General features: G+C 43.2%; 1 protein-coding gene across 1 annotated transcript in view; it reads left to right on the top strand.

Moving 5' to 3' along the window:
* The window catches only part of parp8 (poly (ADP-ribose) polymerase family, member 8), a 108,053-nt gene that overhangs the window by 68,489 nt on the left and 16,634 nt on the right, over positions 1 to 22,930 (top strand). Inside the window, exons 8-22 of the mRNA XM_082968739.1 lie at positions 1,857 to 1,917; positions 2,193 to 2,283; positions 2,546 to 2,612; positions 2,831 to 2,959; positions 3,631 to 4,116; positions 6,083 to 6,221; positions 6,369 to 6,422; positions 6,548 to 6,643; positions 10,075 to 10,167; positions 10,246 to 10,371; positions 11,399 to 11,464; positions 13,263 to 13,330; positions 16,710 to 16,758; positions 20,161 to 20,273; positions 20,485 to 20,557. Of these exons, the coding sequence (XP_082824865.1) occupies positions 1,857 to 1,917; positions 2,193 to 2,283; positions 2,546 to 2,612; positions 2,831 to 2,959; positions 3,631 to 4,116; positions 6,083 to 6,221; positions 6,369 to 6,422; positions 6,548 to 6,643; positions 10,075 to 10,167; positions 10,246 to 10,371; positions 11,399 to 11,464; positions 13,263 to 13,330; positions 16,710 to 16,758; positions 20,161 to 20,273; positions 20,485 to 20,557 (1,711 nt within the window). The remainder of the gene's footprint in view (positions 1 to 1,856; positions 1,918 to 2,192; positions 2,284 to 2,545; positions 2,613 to 2,830; positions 2,960 to 3,630; positions 4,117 to 6,082; positions 6,222 to 6,368; positions 6,423 to 6,547; positions 6,644 to 10,074; positions 10,168 to 10,245; positions 10,372 to 11,398; positions 11,465 to 13,262; positions 13,331 to 16,709; positions 16,759 to 20,160; positions 20,274 to 20,484; positions 20,558 to 22,930) is intronic.

Here is a 22,930-nt window from a genome sequence, read left to right as displayed (position 1 = left end):
TAAAGGGTAGATACAATAAGGGGTAGATATATTAAAGGGTAGATATATTAAAGGGTAGTGATATATTAAAGGGTAGATATATTAAAGGGTAGATATATTAAAGGGTAGATATATTAAAGGGTAGATATATTAAAGGGTAGTGATATATTAAAGGGTAGATATATTAAAGGGTAGATATATTAAAGGGTAGATATATTAAAGGGTAGTGATATATTAAAGGGTAGATATATTAAAGGGTAGATATATTAAAGGGTAGATATATTAAAGGGTAGATATATTAAAAGGTAGATATATTAAAAGGTAGATACAATAAGGGGTAGATATATTAAAGGGTAGCTGTTCATTGTAATGCTTATATACAACTTCAAACATGTTTTCAAGTTGGAAAAGACTAAATCAACATCGCTGTGGCATGTTGAGGTATTGAGATGTTGCGGTATTGAGATGTTGAGATATTGAGGTGTTGATGTTGAGGTATTGAGATATTGAGATGTTGAGGTGTTGATGTTGAGATATTGAGATGTTGAGGTGTTGAGATGTTGAGATGTTGAGCTATTGAGGTGTTGAGGTATTGAGATATTGAGATGTTGAGGTGTTGAGGTGTTGATGTTGAGGTGTTGAGATATTGAGGTGTTGATGTTGAGGTATTGAGATGTTGAGGTGTTGAGGTGTTGAGATATTGAGGTGTTGATGTTGAGGTGTTGATGTTGAGGTGTTGAGATGTTGAGGTGTTGAGATGTTGAGGTATTGAGATGTTGAGGTGTTGAGATGTTGAGGTGTTGGTGTTGAGGTATTGAGATGTTGAGATGTTGAGGTGTTGAGGTGATGATGTTGAGGTATTGAGATGTTGAGATGTTGAGGTGTTGAGGTGTTGAGATGTTGAGGTGTTGATGTTGAGGTATTGAGATGTTGAGGTGTTGAGGTGTTGAGATGTTGAGGTGTTGATGTTGAGGTATTGAGATGTTGAGATGTTGAGGTGTTGAGGTGTTGAGGTGTTGGTGTTGAGGTATTGAGATGTTGAGGTGTTGAGGTGTTGATGTTGAGGTGTTGATGTTGAGGTATTGAGGTGTTGATGTTGAGGTGTTGATGTTGAGGTGTTGATGTTGAGGTGTTGAGGTGTTGATGTTGAGATGTTGAGGTGTTGAGGTGTTGAGATGTTGATGTTGAGGTGTTGATGTTGAGGTATTGAGGTATTGAGGTGTTGAGTTGTTGAGGTGTTGATGTTGAGGTGTTGAGATGTTGAGATGTTGAGATGTTGAGGTGTTGAGATGTTGAGGTGTTGAGATGTTGAGGTGTTGAGGTGTTGAGATGTTGAGATGTTGAGGTGTTGATGTTGAGATGTTGAGATATTGAGGTGTTGAGATGTTGAGGTGTTGGTGTTGATGTTGAGATGTTGAGGTGTTGATGTTGAGATGTTGAGATATTGAGATGTTGAGGTGTTGAGGTGTTGAGGTTTTGAGATGTTGAGATGTTGAGGTGTTGAGGTGTTGATGTTGAGATGTTGAGGTATTGAGGTGTTGAGGTGTTGATGTTGAGGTGTTGATGTTGAGGTGTTGAGGTGTTGAGGTGTTGATGTTGAGATGTTGAGGTATTGAGATGTTGAGGTGTTGAGGTGTTGAGATGTTGAGATGTTGAGTTGTTGAGGTATTGAGGTGTTGAGATGTTGAGATAATCAGTTTCTAATGTGACTGACTTGAAATGGATTCCATATATCATCATCTTCAATCAGTTGTTTATTCAGGAGATCATATTGAGATACATGTTTTATGTTTTCTAATGTGTTCTGATGTATGGAAACAGTAATGTGTTCTGATGTATGGAAACAGTAATGTGGTCATATGTTTTATATTGTGTAGGGAATACGGTGCGATTGATGATGTGGACATTGATCTGCACATCGACGTCAGTTTCCTAGATGTAAGTATGATGCCATTCATGCCATTCTCATTGGCTCGCATTCCATCTCCTAAAGCAATGGAAGATGGGCTGGTAAGATTTGATCTGATTGATGTAATGTCTGGCAGAAAGGACATAGCAGGTGGGTGAAAAGAAAATGTCTGAGATTGTTTATGCTTTGAATACTTAGTTTAGAAATGCAGAAGTTATATTTCAGGAGTGGTAGGACATGTTAGGGCAGTAAGCGGATCAAGCTAAAATGGGTCCCTGAATATTGTCCTGTTTTGATTTCACAGGAGGAAATAGCCCTGGCATGGGACGTGATCCGCTGGGAACCGGTGATTGTGCGCCTCCACTGCTCTCTGACACAGTACCTGAATGGACCAGGTACCAGACACACACACACACACACACACACACACACACACACACACACACACACACACACACACACACACAACCACACACAACCACACACAACCACACACAAACACACACACACACACACACACACACACACACACACACACACACACACACACACACACACACACACACACACACACACACACACACACACACAACCACTAGACTGTCTACATTGGATTGCTTTATGTTTCCATCATGAAATATGTATTGTGTTTCCCAGTCCCCACGGTGGATGTGTTCCAGGTATCGACTAAGGACCGGTTTGGACTGGGACATCAGTTGAAGAAGTAAGTGTTTTGGTGGTGCTAAAATGTAGCTTTAAACACTAGAGGACTCATATTACTTGTTACAATGTAATACACAGATAATGCAAGACATTTTGTTCCTTGTTTCTCTCCAGGATAATGCAGACATTTGTTCCTTGTTTCTCTCCAGAATAATGCAGACATTTATTCCTTGTTTCTTTCCAGGATAATGCAGACATTTGTTCCTTGTTTCTCTCCAGGATAATGCAGACATTTGTTACCCAGCAGTGGAAACACCAAAGTGAAGAGAAGCTCAACTCCCTTCACAACAAAAACAAGAACAAGAAGAAGGTCAAATCTCCCCTCCACATCTTCTCAACCCTCCGCAGGTCAGAGAAACATAAGCACTGTCATTTTCACATCACTGACATTTGATGTCTAACAGAAGTAGGGTTGCAAAATGCAGGTTACTTTCCCAAAATTCCCTGGTTTTCTAGAAAACCTGGTTGGAAGATTTCCAGGATCAGGAGGGAATAAGCAGGAAATACTGAATTCTCCAACCAGGAAATACTGAATTCTCCAACCAGGAAATACTGAATCCTCCAGCCAGGAAATACTGAATCCTCCAACCAGGAAATACTGAATCCTCCAACCAGGAAATACTGAATCCTCCAACCAGGAAATACTGAATCCTCCAACCAGGAAATACTGAATCCTCCAACCAGGAAATACTGAATTCTCCAACCAGGAAATACTGAATCCTCCAACCAGGAAATACTGAATCCTCCAACCAGGATTTCTGGAAAACCTCTGAATTTCAGGAAAGTTACCTGAATTTTGCAACCCTAAACAGAATTATTGATATGAACCGGTCTGTCACTATAATTAAACTACAGACATTTCTTATCCCCTTACAATATAGGCATTTACTGTGTCTGAAAGGATCAGATAGGTATGATATGGTAGTAGCTCCACCTTGCTCTCTGATTGGTTAGGCAGAATTGAGCCTGGGTTTACTGCCTCGCATTGGACAATAAAGTTATCTTCATTTTCTCCCCAGATCTCCCAGCTACCCGCCTCCTGGCTGTGTCAAGAGCAAGAAGAATCTGAAGCCGGAGCAAGATGGCGTCTCTAAATCCCACCGTCTCCTCGGCCAGACCTGCTCCAGCACCGTCAAACAGCAGGTTGAGGCGGAGGTCCCTGGAACTAAGACCACCCACCGTCTCCTCGGCCAGTCCCTGTCTAGCACAGACCCCCGTATGGACCACGGAGGAGGGCCCTGCCCCGGACCCCTGCCCCTCAAACCCCGCCGCATCCTGGGCAGGCCCTGCTCGGCTTTGGTCAAACCGGAGGACCTCCGCCCCACTCCGCACAAGCTCCTGCCCCGCTTGTGCTCCGGCGACCCTCGCTGTGAGCACGCCGGTGGGGGAGGAGGTAGTCTCGGAGGAGGTTTGAAGCACCACAGGCTGCTCAGTAGATCGTGCTCTGGTTCTATCAGGACGGAGGAGCTGGATGGACTGAAACACCACCACCACCTACTCAGCAGGTAAGATAATACAACAACAACAGCTAAAAAGAGAGGGTAATGGTATCTCCCAAATCCTCCGCAACAACACAAGTATTTTAGAATGCACAGGTGCTCTTTTATTAGACGAGATAGCTTTAGAAAAATACTTTTGTTGTCGCAGTCTTTTTTTGAGAGACGTTATCACCATCTCTTTACCCAGATGAGCACCTCGTTTCGTAGAAACCCATAGTAGCGCCCGAATTGATCAATTTACAATCCGACAAAGGAGAAATGTGTTTGCACCAGTTAATACATTAAACACCAATAAATAAACCACAACGATACAAACCTCATCAATGCATCCATGTTACTGCAGGTCCTACTACCTCATCAATGCCTCCATGTTACTGCAGGTCCTACTACCTCATCAATGCCTCCATGTTACTGCAGGTCCTACTACCTCATCATACCTCCATGTCACTACAGGTCCTACTACCTCATCAATGCCTCCATGTTACTGCAGGTCCTACTACCTCATCATACCTCCATGTTACCACAGGTCCTACTACCTCATCATACCTCCATGTTACTACAGGTCCTACTACCTCATCAATGCCTCCATGTTACTGCAGGTCCTACTACCTCATCAATGTTACTGCAGCTCCTACTACCTCATCAATGCCTCCATGTTCCAGCAGCTCCTACTACCTCATCAATGCCTCCATGTTACAGCAGCTCCTACTACCTCATCAATGGCTCCATGTTACTACAGGTCCTACTACCTCATCAATGCCTCTATGTTACAGCAGCTCCTACTACCTCATCAATGTTACTGCAGCTCCTACTACCTCATCAATGCCTCCATGTTACTGCAGCTCCTACTACCTCATCAATGGCTCCATGTTACTACAGCTCCTACTATCTCATCAATGCCTCCATGCTACTACAGCTCCTACTACCTCATCAATGCCTCCATGCTACTACAGCTCCTACTACCTCATCAATGCCTCCATGTTCCAGCAGGTCCTACTACCTCATCAATGCCTCCATGTTACTGCAGCTCCTACTACCTCATCAATGCCTCCATGTTCCAGCAGGTCCTACTACCTCATCAATGCCTCCATGTTACTGCAGCTCCTACTACCTCATCAATGTTACTGCAGCTCCTACTACCTCATCAATGCCTCCATGTTACTGCAGCTCCTACTACCTCATCAATGGCTCCATGTTACTACAGCTCCTACTATCTCATCAATGCCTCCATGCTACTACAGCTCCTAGTACCTCATCAATACCTCCATGCTACTACAGCTCCTAGTACCTCATCAATACCTCCATGCTACTACAGCTCCTAGTACCTCATCAATACCTCCATGTTGCTGCAGCTCCTACTACCTCATCAATGCCTCCATGTTACTGCAGCTCCTACTACCTCATCAATGCCTCCATGTTACTACAGCTCCTACTACCTCATCAATGCCTCCATGTTACTGCAGGTCCTACTACCTCGTCAATGCCTCCATGTTCCAGCAGGTCCTACTACCTCATCATACCTCCATGTCACTACAGGTCCTACTACCTCATCAATGCCTCCATGTTACTGCAGCTCCTACTACCTCATCAATGTTACTGCAGCTCCTACTACCTCATCAATGCCTCCATGTTACTGCAGCTCCTACTACCTCATCAATGGCTCCATGTTACTACAGCTCCTACTATCTCATCAATGCCTCCATGCTACTACAGCTCCTAGTACCTCATCAATACCTCCATGCTACTACAGCTCCTAGTACCTCATCAATACCTCCATGCTACTACAGCTCCTAGTACCTCATCAATACCTCCATGTTGCTGCAGCTCCTACTACCTCATCAATGCCTCCATGTTACTGCAGCTCCTACTACCTCATCAATGCCTCCATGTTACTACAGCTCCTACTACCTCATCAATGCCTCCATGTTACAGCAGCTCCTACTACCTCATCAATACCTCCATGTTACTGCAGGTCCTACTCCAGCAGTACCAAGATGGGCAAAGCAGTGGACATCTTCAAGGACTCTGTTACTCCGTCTGAGGGGAGGCGGCTCTCTCTTACCTCAGGGCTCATCGGGATCCTCGCCCCCTCGCTCGCCACGCCACCACCGGTCAGTAGGCCTCTCACCATATGACTGATGGTTATTTGTCATATTAGAAACATGAATAGTTAACCTATTTTGGTGCACAGACAAGTAAAATAATAAATGTAATAGTTATAGCTGCTTATTACTAAAAAGCCCTCTCTTCCTCTATAGCCAAACAACGGGGCCAAGTCCATTCCTATAAGAGACAGAGGTTTCCTTGTCCAGGTAAATACTGCCGCCTTATAGAAAACCTTACAGCTAAACTTTTACTTTAGCCACCCCGTAATAAAGGTATTCTTCAACCGGTGGTTTGATCCACTATGATGTGTTCTGCTGTGTTGTCTCTTCAGACCATGGAGTATGCCGAGCAGAGGACTCTGGTCCTGAATGAGTTCTGTGTGGTCTGTGACGAACCGCACGTTTTCCAGAACGGACCCATGCTCCGCGTGAGTACACACACACACACACACATACACACACACACACACACATACATATGTGCACACACGCCAGACGCGGGCACGCACGGCACACACTCACGGTATGCCTAGAGCTAAACAGTCTACGGTACATAGATGCCTAGACGTACCGGACAGTAGACTGTTTTGGCCCTAGATGTACCAGACAGTAGACTGTTTTGGCCCTAGATGTACCAGACAGTAGACTCTTTTGGCCCTAGATGTACCAGACAGTAGACTCTTTTGGCCCTAGATGTACCAGACAGTAGACTGTTTTGGCCCTAGATGTACCAGACAGTAGACTGTTTTGGCCCTAGATGTACCAGACAGTAGACTCTTTTGGCCCTAGATGTACCAGACAGAAGACTGTTTTGACCCTAGGCTTTAGGAGAATCACTGTGGATCACGGTCATGAGTCCTAATGATACGACTATAGATCACTGTCCTGAGTCCTAATGATACGACTATAGATCACTGTCCTGAGTCCTAATGATACGACTATAGATCACGGTCCTGAGTCCTAATGATACGACTATAGATCACTGTCCTGAGTCCTAATGATACGACTATAGATCACTGTCCTGAGTCCTAATAATACGACTATAGATCACTGTCCTAAGTCCTAATGATACGACTGTAGATCACTGTCCTGAGTCCTAATGATACGACTATAGATCACTGTCCTGAGTCCTAATGATACGACTATAGATCACTGTCCTGAGTCCTAATGATACGACTATAGATCACTGTCCTGAGTCCTAATGATACGACTATAGATCACTGTCCTGAGTCTTAATAATACGACTATAGATCACTGTCCTGAGTCCTAATGATACGACTATAGATCACTGTCCTGAGTCCTAATGATACGACTATAGATCACTGTCCTGAGTCCTAATAATACGACTATAGATCACTGTCCTGAGTCCTAATGATACGACTATAGATCACTGTCCTGAGTCCTAATGATACGACTATAGATCACTGTCCTGAGTCCTAATAATACGACTATAGATCACTGTCCTGAGTCCTAATGATACGACTATAGATCACTGTCCTAAGTCCTAATGATACGACTATAGATCACTGTCCTGAGTCCTAATAATACGACTGTAGATCACTGTCCTGAGTCCTAATGATACGACTATAGATCACTGTCCTGAGTCCTAATAATACGACTGTAGATCACTGTCCTGAGTCCTAATAATACGACTATAGATCACTGTCCTGAGTCCTAATGATACGACTATAGATCACTGTCCTGAGTCCTAATGATACGACTATAGATCACTGTCCTGAGTCCTAATGATACGACTATAGATCACTGTCCTGAGTCCTAATAATACGACTGTAGATCACTGTCCTGAGTCCTAATGATACGACTATAGATCACTGTCCTGAGTCCTAATGATACGACTATAGATCACTGTCCTGAGTCCTAAAAATACGACTATAGATCACTGTCCTGAGTCCTAATGATACGACTGTAGATGACTGTCCTGAGTCCTAATGATACGACTATAGATCACTGTCCTAAGTCCTAATAATACGACTGTAGATCACTGTCCTGAGTCCTAATGATACGACTATAGATCACTGTCCTGAGTCCTAATAATACGACTATAGATCACTGTCCTGAGTCCTAATGATACGACTATAGATCACTGTCCTGAGTCCTAATGATACGACTATAGATCACTGTCCTGAGTCCTAATAATACGACTATAGATCACTGTCCTGAGTCCTAATGATACGACTGTAGATCACTGTCCTGAGTCCTAATGATACGACTATAGATCACTGTCCTGAGTCCTAATAATACGACTATAGATCACTGTCCTGAGTCCTAATGATACGACTATAGATCACTGTCCTGAGTCCTAATGATACGACTATAGATCACTGTCCTGAGTCCTAATGATACGACTATAGATCACTGTCCTGAGTCCTAATGATACGACTATAGATCACTGTCCTGAGTCCTAATGATACGACTATAGATCACTGTCCTGAGTCCTAATAATACGACTATAGATCACTGTCCTGAGTCCTAATGATACGACTGTAGATCACTGTCCTGAGTCCTAATAATACGACTATAGATCACTGTCCTGAGTCCTAATGATACGACTGTAGATCACTGTCCTGAGTCCTAATAATACGACTATAGATCACTGTCCTAAGTCCTAATGATACGACTATAGATCACTGTCCTGAGTCCTAATGATACGACTGTAGATCACTGTCCTGAGTCCTAATGATACGACTATAGATCACTGTCCTGAGTCCTAATGATACGACTATAGATCACTGTCCTGAGTCCTAATAATACGACTATAGATCACTGTCCTGAGTCCTAATAATACGACTATAGATCACTGTCCTGGGTCCTAATAATACGACTATAGATCACTGTCCTAAGTCCTAATGATACGACTATAGATCACTGTCCTGAGTCCTAATGATACGACTGTAGATCACTGTCCTGAGTCCTAATGATACGACTATAGATCACTGTCCTGAGTCCTAATGATACGACTATAGATCACTGTCCTGAGTCCTAATGATACGACTATAGATCACTGTCCTGAGTCCTAATAATACGACTATAGATCACTGTCCTGAGTCCTAATGATACGACTATAGATCACTGTCCTGAGTCCTAATGATACGACTATAGATCACTGTCCTGAGTCCTAATGATATTATCAGTATAAGGTAATACCCAGATGCAGACCGTGTCGAAGTAACAATGTTTTTACAGCAACAGAGGCAAAGGTACAGGACGGCAGACAGGCTCAGGGGCAGGCCAGAGTGGTCAGGCGGGCTGGTTCAGGGTCAGGACTGGCAGAGTGGTCAGGCGGGCTGGTTCAGGGTCAGGACTGGCAGAGTGGTCAGGCGGGCTGGTTCAGGGTCAGGACTGGCAAGGGTCACAAACCAGGAGGACGAGAAAAAGAGAGGCTGGGAAAAAGACAGGAGCTGACAGGACAAAACGCTGGTAAGCTTGATGAACAAGACGAACTGGCAACAGACAAACAGACAGCACAGGTATAAGTACACAGGGGATAATGGGGAAGATGGGCGACACCTGGTGGGGCGTGGAGCCAAGCACAAAGACAGGTGAAACAGATCAGGGCGGAGACCAGCCGGAGCTTGCCGAGGAGTCTTGTTCTGTGCACAAACTGTGCAAGCGGCGACGAATGTGGACACGTCCGGGACCATGGTAGGCCACCAGAAGCGCTGTCGCACAAATGCCAGGGTCCGACGGGCGCCCGGGTGGCAGGCCAGGAGGGAGGGAACGAACATCCACTTGATCGCAAATGAGCAGCACAACCATTTATTACAATGTAGCTACAAGGTATACCAAGATATCCGTCCTGATGATCTGATCCCATCTATGTGGTGTGTCCACCCCACAGCCCACGGTGTGCGAGCGGGAACTGTGCGTGTTTGCCTTTCAAACACTGGGGGTGATGAACGAGGCAGCCGACGAGATCGCCACCGGAGCTCAGGTACATCACAGACACACAGACACACAGACACACAGACACACACACACACACAGTTTAACCAGTCCTCCTGTTTCCTAGGTGGTGGATCTGTTGGTGTCCATGTGTAGGTCTGCTCTGGAGTCTCCCAGGAAAGTGGTCATCTTTGAGCCGTATCCCTCCGTGGTGGATCCGTGTGACTCCCAGGCACTGGCCTTCAACCCCAGGGTATGGCTTACTAACCCTGAACCTACTAACAGGTCCTTCAACCCCAGGGTATGGCTTACTAACCCTGAACCTACTAACAGGTCCTTCAACCCCAGGGTATGGCTTACTAACCCTGAACCTACTAACAGGTCCTTCAACCCCAGGGTATGACTTACTAACCCTGAACCTACTAACAGGTCCTTCAACCCCAGGGTATGGCTTACTAACCCTGAACCTACTAACAGGTCCTTCAACCCCAGGGTATGGCTTACTAACCCTGAACCTACTAACAGGTCCTTCAACCCCAGGGTATGGCTTACTAACCCTGAACCTACTAACAGGTCCTTCAACCCCAGGGTATGACTTACTAACCCTGAACCTACTAACAGGTCCTTCAACCCCAGGGTATGGCTTACTAACCCTGAACCTACTAACAGGTCCTTCAACCCCAGGGTATGGCTTACTAACCCTGAACCTACTAACAGGTCCTTCAACCCCAGGGTATGGCTTACTAACCCTGAACCTACTAACAGGTCCTTCAACCCCAGGGTATGGTTTACTAACCCTGAACCTACTAACAGGTCCTTCAACCCCAGGGTATGGCTTACTAACCCTGAACCTACTAACAGGTCCTTCAACCCCAGGGTATGGCTTACTAACCCTGAACCTACTAACAGGTCCTTCAACCCAAGGGTATGACTTACTAACCCTGAACCTACTAACAGTCCTTAGGCCTTCAACCCCAGGGTATGGATTACTAACCCTGAACCTACTAACAGCCCTTAGGCTTTCAACTCCAGGGTAAAGGGCAATAAGCTAATTATTATCATATACCTTAAGTCACAGGCCATTGACTTGAAAACCATTGATTTGAATACTCAGAGGACTGTTGTTATTTTTGTTGATTCCTGCTGAATTGAACTGTCCTTTTTAAAGTGGTGCGGTACTGCCTATGATGCATCACCCTGCTGTCTGGCAGGCTGTAGGCTAGAAGGTTGGTGTGTTTTATTGGATTGACTGCTGTGATGATGATTGTGGTTCTTTTCAGAAAAAGGACTATGACCGTGTGATGAGAGCCCTTGACAGCCTTACCTCTATCAGAGAAATGTCCCAGGTAACTAACCCTAACCAGCCTTACCTCTATCAGAGAAATGTCCCAGGTAACTAACCATAACCAGCCTTACCTCTATCAGAGAAATGTCCCAGGTAACTAACCATAACCCTAACCAGCCTTATCTCTATCAGAGAAATGTCCCAGGTAACTAACCATAACCCTAACCAGCCTTACCTCTATCAGAGAAATGTCCCAGGTAACTAACCCTAACCAGCCTTACCTCTATCAGAGAAATGTCCCAGGTAACTAACCCTAACCAGCCTTACCTCTATCAGAGAAATGTCCCAGGTAACTAACCATAACCCTAACCAGCCTTACCTCTATCAGAGAAATGTCCCAGGTAACTAACCATAACCCTAACCAGCCTTATCTCTATCAGAGAAATGTCCCAGGTAACTAACCCTAACCAGCCTTACCTCTATCAGAGAAATGTCCCAGGTAACTAACCATAACCCTAACCAGCCTTACCTCTATCAGAGAAATGTCCCAGGTAACTAACCATAACCCTAACCAGCCTTATCTCTATCAGAGAAATGTCCCAGGTAACTAACCATAACCCTAACCAGCCTTACCTCTATCAGAGAAATGTCCCAGGTAACTAACCATAACCCTAACCAGCCTTACCTCTATCAGAGAAATGTCCCAGGTAACTAACCATAACCCTAACCAGCCTTACCTCTAACAGAGAAATGTCCCAGGTAACTAACCATAACCCTAACCAGCCTTACCTCTATCAGAGAAATGTCCCAGGTAACTAACCATAACCCTAACCAGCCTTACCTCTATCAGAGAAATGTCCCAGGTAACTAACCATAACCCTAACCAGCCTTATCTCTATCAGAGAAATGTCCCAGGTAACTAACCATAACCCTAACCAGCCTTATCTCTATCAGAGAAATGTCCCAGGTAACTAACCATAAACCTAACCAGCCTTACCTCTATCAGAGAAATGTCCCAGGTAACTAACCATAACCCTAACCAGCCTTACCTCTATCAGAGAAATGTCCCAGGTAACTAACCCTAACCAGCCTTACCTCTATCAGAGAAATGTCCCAGGTAACTAACCATAACCCTAACCAGCCTTATCTCTATCAGAGAAATGTCCCAGGTAACTAACCATAACCCTAACCAGCCTTACCTCTATCAGAGAAATGTCCCAGGTAACTAACCCTAACCCTAACCAGCCTTACCTCTATCAGAGAAATGTCCCAGGTAACTAACCCTAACCAGCCTTACCTCTATCAGAGAAATGTCCCAGGTAACTAACCCTAACCAGCCTTACCTCTATCAGAGAAATGTCCCAGGTAACTAACCCTAACCAGCCTTACCTCTATCAGAGAAATGTCCCAGGTAACTAACCATAACCCTAACCAGCCTTACCTCTATCAGAGAAATGTCCCAGGTAACTAACCATAACCCTAACCAGCCTTACCTCTATCAGAGAAATGTCCCAGGTAACTAACCCTAACCAGCCTTACCTCTATCAGAGAAATGTCCCAGCATACACGCACACACACACACACACACACACGCATACACACGCATACACACGCATACACACACACACACACACACACACACACACACACACACACACACACACACACACACACACACACACACACACACACACACACACACACACACACACACACACACACACACACACACACACGCATACACACACACGCATAATTCACCCTGGCTCTCATCCCCTTCCGTGCCTCCTGTGTAGCTGTGTGTTGTGAAGCCAGCAGAGTTCAATAACCCCAGTTACAAGATGATTGTTTCTCTACAGGCTCCTTACCTTGAGGTCAAGAGGCAGATGGACAAGCATGATCCTTTAGCTCACCCCTTACTGCAATGGTAAGAATCCACCTTACTGCAATGGCAAGATTCCCCCTTACTGCAATGGTAAGAAATCCCCTTACTGCAATGGTAAGAACCCCCCTTACTGCAATGGTACGAAATCCCCTTACTGCAATGGTAAGAAATCCCCTTACTGCAATGGTAAGAATCCCCTTACTGCAATGGTAAGAACCCCCTTACTGCAATGGTAAGAATCCACCTTACTGCAATGGTAAGAATCCACCTTACTGCAATGGCCAGATTCCCCCTTACTGCAATGGTAAGAAATCCCCTTACTGCAATGGTAAGAACCCCCCTTACTGCAATGGTAAGAACCCCCTTACTGCAATGGTAAGAACCCCCTTACTGCAATGGTAAGAACCCCCTTACTGCAATGGTAAGAACCCCCTTACTGCAATGGTAAGAATCCTCCTTACTGCAATGGTAAGAACCCCCTTACTGCAATGGTAAGAACCACCTTACTGCAATGGTAAGATTATCCTTACTACAATGGTAAGATACCCCTTACTGCAATGGTAAGAACCCCCTTACTGCAATGGTAAGAATACCCTTACTGCAATGGAAAAAAATCTCCTTACTGCAATGGTAAGAATCCCCTTCATGCAATGGATAAGAAAATCCCTTACTGCAATGGTAAGAAATCACCTTACTGCAATGGTAAGATTCCCCCTTACTGCAATGGTAAGAAACCCCCTTACTGCAATGGTAAGATTCCCCTTACTGCAATGGCAAGATTCCCCCTTACTGCAATGGTAAGATTCCCCTTACTGCAATGGTAAGATTCCCCTTACTGCAATGGCAAGATTCCCCCTTACTGCAATGGTAAGAAACCCCCTTACTGCAATGGTAAGAACACCCTTACTGCAATGGTAAGAATCCCCTTACTGCAATGGTAAGAATCTCTTACTGCAATGGTAAGAAATCCCCTTACTGCAATGGTAAGAACCCCCCTTACTGCAATGGTAAGAACCCCCTTACTGCAATGGTAAGAACCCCCTTACTGCAATGGTAAGAACCCCCTTACTGCAATGGTAAGAACCCCCTTACTGCAATGGTAAGAATCCTCCTTACTGCAATGGTAAGAACCCCCTTACTGCAATGGTAAGAACCACCTTACTGCAATGGTAAGATTATCCTTACTACAATGGTAAGATACCCCTTACTGCAATGGTAAGAACCCCCTTACTGCAATGGTAAGAATACCCTTACTGCAATGGAAAAAAATCTCCTTACTGCAATGGTAAGAATCCCCTTCATGCAATGGATAAGAAAATCCCTTACTGCAATGGTAAGAAATCACCTTACTGCAATGGTAAGATTCCCCCTTACTGCAATGGTAAGAAACCCCCTTACTGCAATGGTAAGATTCCCCTTACTGCAATGGCAAGATTCCCCCTTACTGCAATGGTAAGATTCCCCTTACTGCAATGGTAAGATTCCCCTTACTGCAATGGCAAGATTCCCCCTTACTGCAATGGTAAGAAACCCCCTTACTGCAATGGTAAGAACACCCTTACTGCAATGGTAAGAATCCCCTTACTGCAATGGTAAGAATCTCTTACTGCAATGGTAAGAAACCACCTTACTGCAATGGTAAGAAACCCCTTACTGCAATGGTAAGAATCCCCCTTACTGCAATGGTAAGAACCCTTCCTTACTGCAATGGTAAGAATCCCATTACTGCAATGGTAAGAATCCCCTTACTGCAATGGTAAGAAACCCCCTTACTGCAATGGTAAGAACCCCCTTACTGCAATGGTAAGAAACCCCCTTACTGCAATGGTAAGAATCCCATTACTGCAATGGTAAGAATCCCCTTACTGCAATGGTAAGAACCCCCTTACTGCAATGGTAAGAAACCCCCTTACTGCAATGGTAAGAATCCCATTACTGCAATGGTAAGAATCCCCTTACTGCAATGGTAAGAAACCCCCTTACTGCAATGGTAAGAATCCCATTACTGCAATGGTAAGAATCCCCTTACTGCAATGGTAAGAACTCCTTACTGCAATGGTAAGAAATCACCTTACTGCAATGGTAAGAATCGCCTTACTGCAATGGTAAGAATCCCCTTACTGCAATGGTAAGAATTCCCTTACTGCAATGGTAAGAATACCTTACTGCAATGGTAAGAATCGCCTTACTGCAATGGTAAGAATCCCCTTACTGCAATGGTAAGAATTCCCTTACTGCAATGGTAAGAAACCCCCTTACTGCAATGGTAAGAATCCCATTACTGCAATGGTAAGAACACCTTACTGCAATGGAAGGAATCCCTTCCTTCATTCTCCCCACCTAAACCAAAAACACAGCCTTCTATTCAGTCACCACAATCAGTAAAAAGTGACTGTTGGCCTCACGTCCATCCAACCCCATCCTGACTTCTGACTTACCATTTTCTACCATTGTGTACCATTGTCCTTATATATTCTACCATTGTGTACCATTGTCCTTATATTTTCTACCATTGTGTACCATTGTCCTTATATTTTCTACCATTGTGTACTATTGTCCTTATATTTTCTACCATTGTGTACCATTGTTCTTATATTTTCTACCATTGTGTACTATTGTCCTTATATTTTCTACCATTGTGTTTTCTACCATTGTGTACCATTGTCCTTATATATTCTACCATTGTGTACCATTGTCCTTATATGTTCTACCATTGTGTACCATTGTCCTTATATATTCTACCATTGTGTACCATTGAGACATTACCATTCCAGGCCTTATTGCAGAGCAGTCAGAAACACCGGCTGCCATATTGAATGTACACAGACAGGCATCATGTAGACGGATACATTTTTACCAGAAATACTTTAACAAATGAGGAGATGGGAATATCGATGGTCAATGAATGGAGGAATGTATTATTTCCCTGACCAGAAGACTGTGGACCAATCGCGTTCACGTTGTCATGCTGCGTCACGCGGTTGCTAAGCTAATTGCCACACAATCCCCTTCTAAAAGTCAGGCTATGAGCACAGAATGCACCGCGCGGCCCAGAATGCACCGCGCGGAACAGAATGCACCGCGCGGCCCAGAATGCACCGCGCGGCCCAGAATGCACAACGCGGCCCAGAATGCACCGCGCGGCCCAGAATGCACCTCGCGGCCCAGAATGCACCACGCGCCCCAGAATGCACCACGTGGTGCATTCTGGGCCGCGTGGTGCATTCTGTTAATACGAATCCAATGGAGTTTCCCCATCTCTTCGTTTCTTAAAATATTTCTGATTTCACCACAGAAACTGTATGATTTGACAGAAATATACAACAAAAGTCACGTTGCTGGAAGTGTTATATTACAAAGTGTTAAGACTATAACCATTTTTCTTATTCCCCCTCCCCCCCCTCCTCTCCCCCCCCCCCAGGGTAATATCCAGTAACAGATCGCACATCGTCAAACTTCTAGTTACCAGAGTGAGTTTTTACATTCTGTTCAATACACCTTTTTATGTACCTCCTCGGAGGGGGGGGGCAATTAAGAGCTTTTAAATGAAATTGAAGGTGAGATAAATACTAGAACTGAACATCGGTTTGATACCACATTGTTCATTTTACTGGCATTCTCCATCGAAATGATCTTAATTACAGAATAATTCAATCCATATGAAAAGGTGTTACAGTCATGTAGAGAGTTGAACAGGACGTTATATAGATTAACCTTTATCTCCCTAGACAGGATGTGATATCTCTATATTTATGGTGATTAAGTCTGGTTTAACCTTGATCTCCCTAGACAGGATGTGATATCTCTATATTTATGGTGATTAAGTCTGGTTTAACCTTTATCTCCCTAGACAGGATGTGATATCTCTATATTTATGGTGATTAAGTCTGGTTTAACCTTGATCTCCCTAGACAGGATGTGATATCTCTATATTTATGGTGATTAAGTCTGGTTTAACCTTGATCTCCCTAGACAGGATGTGATATCTCTATATTTATGGTGATTAAGTCTGGTTTAACCTTGATCTCCCTAGACAGGATGTGATATCTCTATATTTATGGTGATTAAGTCTGGTTTAACATTTATCTCCCTAGACAGGATGTGATATCTCTATATTTATGGTGATTAAGTCTGGCTGAACTCAAATACTGAGCTATTTGTATGCTCAAAACAAAATGGGATATTATATTATTTTATACTAATACAATTGCTCAGAGAAAGAGATTTTGTTTAAGAAGTTATATATTTTTTTTGTCTCAAAAAGATAGGTGTCAAAAATTACTGTTTTCAATACATTTCAATACCTCAGCTTGCGAGGATAATGACACTGAGCCTTTTTCGACAACAACAACAAAAATATGAGATTCTAGAACACATTGGGAAGAATCTAGAACACATTGGGAGGAATCTAGAACACATTGGGAGGAATCTAGAACACATTGGCAGGAATCTAGAACACATTGGCAGGAATCTAGAACACATTGGGAGGAATCTAGAACACATTGGGAGGAATCTAGAACACATTGGGAGGAATCTAGAACACATTGGGAGGAATCTAGAACACATTGGGAGGAATCTAGAACACATTGGGAGGAATCTTAGACCCGTTCCTCCATACAGAATCTTTCCAGATGGTTGATATCCTTCATCTGTTCTTATGGACTTGCCCTCATCAATTCAAACCACAGTGTTTCAAAATGCTGGGGTTTAAGTCCCGGAGACTGAGATGGCCATTGCAAAATGTCGATTTTTTTTTTTGTGGCCCAATTAACAATTTCTTTGTGGATTTTGATGTGTGCTTAGTTGATTGTCTTGCTGGAAAATCTACTTGCGGTCAAGTTTCACCCTCATGGCATGGGTAACCAGGTTTTTGGTTAAAATGTCTTGGTACTGGGTAAAGTTCATGATGCCGTTGACTTTAACAATGGCCGCCCAGGACCAGCGGAAACAAAATAGCCCCATAACATCAAAGATTCAGCACCATATTTTTCAGTAGGTATGGGGTTCTTTTCTGCTTATGCATTGTCATTTCGACACCCTAACCAACCACTGGTGTGCCTGGACAAAGAGCTCTATTTTCACCTCATCTGGTTTCAATCTAAGTGCCAATGCCGTTTAGCAAACTCCAGGCGTTTACATTTGATTGGGATGACGTGAAAATAGAGCTCTTTGGCCAGGCACATGCATGACAATGCATAAGCAGAAAATACTGAAAAATATGGCGGTGGGCAATTGTATTAATATAATATAATATAATAATATAATTTCCCAATTTACTGGAGCATAGAATATAGCTCAGTCTTTGAATTATACTGAGCTATATTCTATGCTCAAGTAAATTGGGAAATTAGATTATTTTAAACTAATACAATTGCCCACCGCCATATTTGACATCCCAAATGGCACCCTATTCCCTATATAGTGCACTACTTTATATGGCACCCTATTCCCTATATAGAGCACTACTTTATATGGCACCCTATTCCCTATATAGTGCACTACTTTATATGGCACCCTATTCCCTATATAGAGCACTACTTTATATGGTACCCTATTCCCTATATAGTGCACTACTTTATATGGCACCCTATTCCCTATATAGTGCACTACTTTATATGGCACCCTATTCCCTATATAGAGCACTACTTTATATGGCACCCTATTCCCTATATAGTGCACTACTTTATATGGCACCCTATTCCCTATATAGAGCACTACTTTATATGGCACCCTATTCCCTACAGTATATAGTGCACTACTTTATATGGCACCCTATTCCCTATATAGTGCACTACTTTATATGGCACCCTATTCCCTATATAGTGCACTACTTTATATGGCACCCTATTCCCTATATAGAGCACTACTTTATATGGCACCCTATTCCCTATATAGTGCACTACTTTATATGGCACCCTATTCCCTATATAGAGCACTACTTTATTATGGCACCCTATTCCCTATATAGTGCACTACTTTATATGGCACCCTATTCCCTATATAGAGCACTACTTTATATGGCACCCTATTCCCTGTATATAGTGCACTACTTTATATGGCACCCTATTCCCTATATAGAGCACTACTTTATATGGCACCCTATCCCCTATATATAGTGCACTACTTTATATGGCACCCTACTCCCTGTATAGTGCACTACTTTATATGGCACCCTATTCCCTATATATAGAGCACTACTTTATATGGCACCCTATTCCCTATATATAGTGCACTACTTTATATGGCACCCTATTCCCTATATAGAGCACTACTTTATATGGCACCCTATTCCCTATATATAGTGCACTACTTTATATGGCACCCTATTCCCTATATATAGTGCACTACTTTATATGGCACCCTATTCCCTATATATAGTGCACTACTTTATATGGCACCCTATTCCCTATATATAGTGCACTACTTTATATGGCACCCTATTCCCTATATAGAGCACTACTTTATATGGCACCCTATTCCCTATATAGAGCACTACTTTATTATGGCACCCTATTCCCTATATATAGTGCACTACTTTATATGGCACCCTATTCCCTATACAGAGCACTACTTTATATGGCACCCTATTCCCTATATATAGTGCACTACTTTATATGGCACCCTATTCCCTATATAGTGCACTACTTTATATGGCACCCTATTCCCTATATAGTGCACTACTTTATATGGCACCCTATTCCCTATATAGTGCACTACTTTATATGGCACCCTATTCCCTATATATAGTGCACTACTTTATTATTGCACCCTATTCCCTATGTAGTGCACTACTTTTGATACAGAGAATAGGGTGTCATGTAGGATGCATAGTGATAAGTCTCTCGTGTTGTGTCTCCCTGTCACGACTGCAGCAGCTGAAGTTCATGCACACCCAGCACCAGTTCCTTCTACTCAGCAGTCCTCCCGCCAAAGAGTCCAACTTCCGAGCTGCCAAAAACCTCTTTGGGAGTACCTTTGCTTTCCAGTAGGAACGTTTTCTTACATCTACCAGTAGCTAGCTAGCTACACGTCAGCCCTACACTCATGAACGCAACACAATGTTTTGTTTTAAAAACTTTTTGTAATCTTACAACTGTATAATGCATTATGATGCAGTTATAAGGCTATGTAGGATTTGAGTAACACCTTTATAATATATTTTCATATATTTTAATATATTTTAATTCTCTCCTCAGTGGTTCTCACATAGAGAATTGGCACTCCATTTTGAGGAACGGTTTGGTGGTTGCATCCAACACAAGACTTCAGGTAAAAAAAATAAAAAATAAACATCTGAGGAGGTATACAATGTGTTTATCAACCCTTTAAAGGAACAAGCTGTGATTTGAAATGCCTGACCCCTGAGACTAGTTTGTTTGGTAAACTGTGAGGTGGAGCTGAGGAAATGTAACCCATAACCGTTCAAGGATACACTCTGCTTATCAACCTAACACCTATTCGTTTGCAATCCACAGTTACCATACCTATTTAATATACAGTACATTGCATATTACATGATAAAGTGGAACTGACAAGCGTTTGAACTACTTTGCGGATATGAAACAAACAGACAATCATAATAATATCAGTGAAAAAATATCAAATTCCCCGATTTGTGCTACGAAAAAACAACTTTTTAAGAGGTTTTAAAAAAATAGGTTCTGGGTGACTCGACTCGTTCCATGACGAAGAGAAAAGCATTGCTGTCAGAATAGATGGATGCAGTTCAACGCATATTCATATAATTCACCAATACATTTCTTGTTAGTCCAACAAATATTTGCTTACAGGTTGTAAATAACAGCTGGTAACATTGTTTGCTGCCTCCAGCCATTCGGGATGCACTATTTCAGTTTCAATGGGGATAAAAACGGACAAATGTAACTAAGGCTGGGAATGTTAATATAATCAAAGTAGCAACGGCAAATGACCACAAGTCAGTCGTAATGCGGCTAATAGACTAGCTTACCTATTTATGTATCTATTTATTTAACAACCTGTAACGATTGTCGTACGGAGTAGACCAAGGCGCAGCGGGTTGAGTGCTCATTTGAACTTTTATTGAGACACGTAACAAAAACAAGAAAACGAACGAACGCACAGTATTGCAGGCTAAACACACAGCAATGCAAAAACAACTTCCCACAAAACACAGGTGAAAAAAAGGGCTACCTAAGTATGACTCCCAATCAGCAACAACGATGTACAGCTGTCCCTGATTGAGAGCCATACCAGACCAACAAAGAAATACACAACCTAGAAAATCATAGAAATACAAAACAAGAACATTACCCGAAAACCCCGGAACACATAAATCAAACACCCCTCTTACAAAAATACATATCCCATAAAACCCCGAACCACATAAAACAAACACCCCCCTGCCACGTCCTGACCAAACTACAATAACAAATAACCCCTATTACTGGTCAGGACGTGACACAACCTAAACACACGGAGTCTAACGTTAGCTAGCTAGCTAACTAACTAGCTGCTGGGAGGATGTCATGTCATTGGGTGAGTGGGTTGAGTGGGCCGACGATTTCCCCCCCCCATCTCGTTTTTTCGGTGGCTACAATTAGAGATCCAAGTGTCATTTGATTAGCTAGCAAAAGGTGTTAATCACTTTGCTAGCTAGCTACGCTGAACTTGAACGACTTTTCCACAGTTATAACATATCTTAGATGTCAATCAAATGTATTTGGCATCGTTAAAATGGGCTGGCAGGCAAGTTCCCATTCAGTAGTCAAAACGCGGGTTGGGACGGGCATGCATTGGCAGGCAGGCTGCAGAAGGACGAGCTGGCTACTATTCCCCTAATCGTTTATTAGTGCGATTTTGACAGCCAAACAAGTTTGAGAGGGTTTATCTACTGTTGCCTCATTAGAGTTTAGCTCATCTCGCTCTGGCTAGCATTAGTTGTTGATCTTGTTGTTGTTGTTGTTGTTGTTGTGCATAGGCAACTGAGGGAGAGAAAGCTTTACCTGTTCATGGTTGTTTGATCAATAGGACTGTCAAGTTCCCAAATGTGAGAGGACTCCCGTGGTATTTACATATTCGCAGAAATCCACTCAGGTGTATTTTGTGGCTTTTGGTGAATGTGTTCTAATGATCTAAAGTCACGCTGTTGCTACTTCCTGTAAACACACAGTCCAGTTCATAGTGAATGATGGCAGGTCCTACTGCCTGTAAACACACAGTCCAGTTCATAGTGAATGATGGCAGGTCCTACTGTAAACACACAGTCCAGTTCATAGTGAATGATGACAGGTCCTACTGTAAACACACAGTCCAGTTCATAGTGAATGATGACAGGTCCTACTGCCTGTAAACACACAGTCCAGTTCATAGTGAATGATGGCAGGTCCTACTGCCTGTAAACACACAGTCCAGTTCAAAGTGAATGATGACAGGTCCTACTGTAAACACACAGTCCAGTTCATAGTGAATGATGACAGGTCCTACTGCCTGTAAACACACAGTCCAGTTCATAGTGAATGATGACAGGTCCTACTTCCTGTAAACACACAGTCCAGTTCATAGTGAATGATGACAGGTCCTACTGCCTGTAAACACAGTCCAATTCATAGTGAATGATGGCAGGCCCTACTGCCTGTATATTTGCATATAGGCCTACTGTAG

Source organism: Salmo salar, chromosome 24 (assembly GCF_965601325.2).
Source record: "Salmo salar chromosome 24, fSalSal1, whole genome shotgun sequence".
NCBI lineage: Eukaryota > Metazoa > Chordata > Actinopteri > Salmoniformes > Salmonidae > Salmo > Salmo salar.
The sequence above is the reverse complement of the archived record's forward strand: the minus strand, read 5'-3'. Positions and strand labels throughout refer to the sequence as shown.